This window comes from Temnothorax longispinosus, chromosome 9, assembly GCF_030848805.1.
Source record: "Temnothorax longispinosus isolate EJ_2023e chromosome 9, Tlon_JGU_v1, whole genome shotgun sequence".
In the NCBI taxonomy this organism is placed as follows: Eukaryota; Metazoa; Arthropoda; class Insecta; order Hymenoptera; family Formicidae; genus Temnothorax; species Temnothorax longispinosus.
The window spans coordinates 8887404-8893109 of NC_092366.1; the positions used below are offsets into that span (position 1 = coordinate 8887404).

The 5706-nt window shown below is 32.1% G+C and overlaps 1 protein-coding gene across 2 annotated transcripts; it reads left to right on the forward strand.

Moving 5' to 3' along the window:
- The first annotated feature begins 800 nt into the window (after positions 1-800).
- On the forward strand, positions 801-5266 carry LOC139819022 (uncharacterized). Of its 2 annotated transcripts, XM_071788145.1 has the most exons (6): positions 801-1021; positions 1184-1823; positions 2213-3272; positions 3338-3633; positions 3915-4555; positions 4871-5266. In XM_071788145.1, the coding sequence occupies exons 4-6, from the start codon at positions 3600-3602 to the stop codon at positions 5069-5071; spliced, it is 876 nt and encodes a 291-aa protein (XP_071644246.1). In that variant the 5' UTR covers positions 801-1021; positions 1184-1823; positions 2213-3272; positions 3338-3599; the 3' UTR covers positions 5072-5266. The 2 variants fall into 2 exon arrangements, with proteins under 2 accessions (XP_071644246.1, XP_071644245.1); XM_071788144.1 differs by having other exon boundaries at positions 2213-3633.
- Positions 5267-5706: the final 440 nt, after the last annotated feature.

Below are 5706 nucleotides of genomic sequence, written 5' to 3' on the forward strand. Positions count from 1 at the left end.
GTACTACGTGCCTCACTAAAGGCCTTCACACATAAAATGTCGTAAGGACGTAAAACGTAGGCGTAAGAAAAAATCGATCAATCCCAATCAAGTATTTCCCCCTACTGTGGTTACGGACAAGCACATACTTGATTGGGATTGGTCGATTTTCTTACGCTTACGTTTACGTTCTTACGCGATTTATGAAGGCCTTAACGGTTTATTTGTATCTTTCGGGTATTTCCGCCATTATGTGACAGAACGTGGTAAAGGTATGTATTCAAATTTATAATTATTAAATTAAATGTGCCAGTTAAATATTAATTAGTAATAATTAGTAACAATTATATTAATATTTACATAATTAAATAATCAAATCATATATTATACAACTAAATATTTAAAGATATGTATTTTTTATTATTACTCCAGGATATAATTTTTTTTTTGTAAAATAACATATGGTTTTTGCACATATTTTAATGGTACCAACGCATATAATTAATATTTCACGGTACAAAAATATTTCTTTTTATATAAAGTGAAATCTAATATAGGAAGTTTGAGGATTTAAAATGTGAAATGTAAACATATCATTGCCAAAAGATATTGTTTATGTTATGCCGATCTACAATAGCTGTAGTAGCTGTAGTAAGCCTCAAGCCGTAAGAATTGACCAATTACAGGCGAATGTGAGGAGAATAATCGACTGTGATTGGTCAATTTCTTACATCTTGAGGCTTACTACAGCTTACTACAGCTATTGTAATCGGGCATTATAGACAAAAGAATTAACCAACGCTCGAATTAATAATGTAAGCGAGTTGAAAAGATATTCTCTACACGGTTAAACGGAAAGTTAAATGATGAGCATATTCTGATATAAAAAAGCTCAGAGAAGAACGAAAAGTTACATTAGCGGACGTCGATTGTCAGGAAGTACACTCTACCGGCAGGAATGCCTGGACATAATACATATACATATTGTACATTATTTGTTTCACGATGCTGAACTACACGTTCGTCCCGTTCTTGCTGTCAGGTAAGATAATATAACAAAAGTATCATACAACTATTCGAATCCAATTAGCTTAATTCACATATGTTCATTATCATATTTGTCAGTTTGTGCATAAAATCTCTCAACAAACGTAAACATCCGTCTATTTTACGTGTCTAACTTATATAACATAATTTTTTTTAGCGCTCAACGCAAACATCTCAGAAAGCAATTTCAGTGCGGAATATTTGTTCGATTTCAATCAAACTACTGTAGTACACAGAGACCCTCTCCAAACTACACAATTAACTGCTGCACTAATATGTCAGCCTTATCTATTGACTAGTCTCTATTGTTTCTTACAAAACGTCACGTTTTCGACGACCTTGACGTATCAGAATGTGAACGTTACAGAAGAAGTCTCGAGGAATCATATCAAATCTGAACAGTGGTTCGAGATTTATTTCAATGAGCATGGTGTACAGTATATACTCGTGCCTGCAAAATCTGACAAGGTGATCAGAAGTATTATGAAAGATATTGCTAATCAATTCAACATAGGTGGTGATAAGATGGCTAAACTGGCAAATGGGAATTTCCCATTCGGTTCTACCACTTTTACCGAAAGGGAAGAGACACCGATAGGTGTTTGCACAACCAAGCACATATGCATACGCTATATGGAGTCTACGACAGGAACGAGCATTTCAAGTTCCAAATTATACCGTTAGCGATGGCAAAGCATTTTGCTGAACAAAGAAGTACGCGTATACGTATTGAGAAAAATAGAGAGAACTGCGAATATTCGGAAAAATTTGACTCCTTCTTGAACGGGATGCAAGTAGTACGTATACACACGTTTACTTTTTTTATATTTTATATATATTTTCATCATTCCTGTTTTGTTTTTTACTAATAAACAAAAAAAATTATTATTTCACGTCAGCTATAGTGATTTATTTTTATAATTAATTTCTTAACTGCTTCAACCAATTACTGTCATATTAAATCATTGCGACATGTAGGTATATGGATGCAGCTAGGATCGAGAATTTTATATTTATGAAAAAGGACAACATAGCGCAACGACAGAATCATAAAATATAAATATTTATTATCATGTTTTAATATAATAATTCTTTTATTGGAAAATTAGTATATTATGCTATATTTACTTCTCATTATTTCAACTTTTCTGCTCGAACTTAACTTTTTCTATGATAAATCTTGTAGAACGAATATTTGTATACTATGGAAGTAATGGATGATAAATTAAGAATGTCCACTACGATGGGTGTGCAACTACCACGTATTCCATGGAAACAATCTGGGTCACCTGTATTTACGGAAACAATGCTGCTTAATCTAACTAACATCAGATCTCCACAAACTATAGCACAGAACGAGTATCATTCCTGGACTACTATCAGGACTATTTTAATCAAATTCCAAAATATACATTATTCAGGCTGCGGTCCACTTGACGCTACAAATACTTTGGAGCGTTCTTCTTCTCCTTCTTTCTTCATTGAAAAGAGAAGAGGAATGCTTCGAAGCATTTGTAGCGTTAAGTGGACCACAGCCTCAATGTGATATCTGTATATAAATTATCTGCTTAACTCTTTATATTATGTCAAATCTTTTTGTATTTGCAGAATTTACTGTTATTAAGTAGTTGATAGATATTATTAAATAGCATTTGATAAAAATATGACTGTTTTCTTAACTCTGATGCTGTCACAATTAAAAAATGTACAATTTTTAGGAAAGAGAAAGAACAAATTTAATTCAATCTTTTGAATTGTAAGATAACTAACACAGTTACAATTACAATATTTTGTTATAATAAAACTGCGATACTGTTTCTTGAAGAGGTTTGCTGTGATTTACTTGTCAATTCACTTATGAACACGACCAATAAGAAAAAAAGAAGAAAAACGACATTTTACATCCTAGATCTTGGCCAGACTGGGTCTAATTATATATTGAGTAGTATAATTATATTGAATTAAATATGACATTTAAATATGTATATAATTAGCAATAATTTTATAAATATTTAAATAAATAATCAAACCATATACATTACCTAATTAAATATTACTTAAAGATATATTCTTATTATTACTCAGAATATAAATTTTATCTTTTGTAAAATATATGTTTTATTTTAGTGATAATAATATATGTGATTAAATCTTTTACGGTACAAAAATACTTTTTATATAAATTACAGTAAGATCTAATAGAAAGTTTGCGCGCAGAGGATTTCGAACGTGCTTTGGAAGGAAGGGTATGACACGCAGCATATGCTTACAGCGAGATGTAAACATCACTGCGATATTGTTTACGTTATAGAGGAAAGAACCAACGTTCGAATCGTATTACATCGTACTGGCGATTCGTTTCCTGAGGTAAGAGGGGAACATAGAAGCGTCATAGGTACACAGGAAACGAATCGTTGTCCGCCAGTGTACGTAAATCTGTATATAATGACAAGCGGATTGAAACGATCGACATCCTCTATACGATGGTTAATGGTGACGTTCTGATACAAAGGAGCTCAGAAAAGAAATAAGAGTAACATTAGCGGACGTGTCAAGAAGTACATTGTTTCACGATGCTGAACTACACGTTCATCCCGTTCTTACTAGGTAAGCTGTACAGCTATTCGAATCCAACTTCGCGTGTTCATTATCATCAGCAACCGCAAGATCTGATCCTGACTGTTTAACGGTTTTCTTCGATTTAATTATTTATTATGTTTGTTCGTATTTCACTTATATTTATTGTTCATATTTATCAGTTTATGCATAAAATCCCTCAACAAATGCAGCCATTACTTTTATAATATTTATAACGATATACATATATTGATGACGATATTCTGGTATATATCATATCTGACTACACATTTTTTTCTTCATTTATTTAGCACTTAACGCAAGCGTCCCAGAAGGAACGAGCAATGTGGAATATACGTTTCATGTGAACAAAACTACTGTAGTATACAGAGAGCCTCTTCAAATTACACAATTAACTGCTGTATTAATATGTCAGCCTTTACAATCTGAGACTACCTTACCCTGTTTCTTACGAGACGTCATGACCTCGTCGACCTTGAAGTATCAAAATTCGAACATTACAGAAGAGGTCTCGAAAGAGAATATTAAATCCGAACAGTGGTTTGGCATCAATTTCAATGAGCGTGGTGTACAAGATATAATCGTAAATATGAACATTGAGAAGATAATCAAGGGTATTATCAAAGATATTGTTGAGCAATTCAACATGGGTAGTGATCTAATGGCTAAACTGGCAAATATGAATTTCCCATCTGGTTTTACCGCAGAGGAAAAGACACCAATAGGCACTTGCACAACCAAGTACAATATGGATATCCTATATGGGCAATACGAGAGAAACGAGAAACAGGAGTCCAAGTTTCAAGTTATACCGTTAGCGTTGGCGAAGCATTTCGCTAAACAAAATGATACGCATGTACGTGTTACGAAGACTAGACAAAATTGCAAATATTCAAGACACTTTCTTGACTTTTTGAATGGAATGGAAGTGGTACGTACACGATTTACCTTTTTATATACTTTATTACATTTTTCATCATTCTTGTTTTGTTCAGATTACAAACAAAAAAGTTAGTTATTGCACATCGACTTTAGTGATTTTCTGTAATAAATTTCCTAACTGCTTCAACATATGTGTTCAACTAGGATGGAGAATATTAACGAGAAAGCATAATATAACGTTATATAAAATATAAATATTTACTATGTTTCAATAGTTTATAATTCTTTGATTGAAAAATTAGTATATTGCTATATTTCCTTCATGATTTGAACTTCTTTGCTCGAACTTAACTTTTTCTTATAGGATGAATATTTCTATAGTATGGAAATCGATGATAAATTAAAAATATCCACCACGATGGATGTGCAACTACCACCTGACCCATGGAACCCGTCTGGGTCATCTGTGTTTACGGATAAAATACAACTAAATCTAACTGACATCAGATCTCCACAAATTGCGGCAATGGACATGCCTCACACCTGGATTACTCTCACCCTTTAATCAAATTCCAAAAATATATGAATATAATTCCAAAAACATTCTATGTGATATCTGTATATAAACTTTTTGCTTAATTATTTATGTCAAATTTTTATATGTTTATAAAATTTCCTGTTATTAGATAATCGATAGATATTATTAAATAGCATTTGATACTTATATTTGATAAATATAAATATATATATTATTAATTAACATTTGATAAATATATAACTTTTTTCTTGTCCTTGATATAAAAACTTATGATATTTGTCATGATTGTCTCCTCAAGCTTGCATTATATTATATTTTGAAGATGTATCACATATTTCAACTAAAGATAGTGCAATTTGGCCGAGTTGTAGCATCTAGCATTGAGATAATTCTACGAAATAATGATCATTTGTTATAATGACAAAAAGTTCATTATGTGATAGCTAATTTATAACATCTAAGACTTCACTGAAAAAGTGAAGCTCATTTTGCTTTAACGTGACTGATTACATTCAATAGTTAGAGGAGACCGAGGCACCATGAGCCACAGGGTACCATGGGTTATTGACTGTTTAGGGTAATCCAGAATGTTTAGGTTGACCCAATTAGTATCATGTGACAATTATTTCGTTGCCCATACTTCGTATCTATTAGATGTGGAA

What these genes read in the sequence shown, in the direction of transcription:
- LOC139819022 (XM_071788144.1), top strand. Translation starts at nt 3,600, where the DNA reads ATGCTGAACTACACGTTCATCCCGTTCTTACTAG. An exon ending in GTTCATCCCGTTCTTACTAG is followed by an intron (nt 3,634 to 3,914) that starts GTAAGCTGTACA and finishes TCATTTATTTAG; the next exon opens with CACTTAACGCAAGCGTCCCA. An exon ending in TTTTGAATGGAATGGAAGTG is followed by an intron (nt 4,556 to 4,870) that starts GTACGTACACGA and finishes TTTTTCTTATAG; the next exon opens with GATGAATATTTCTATAGTAT.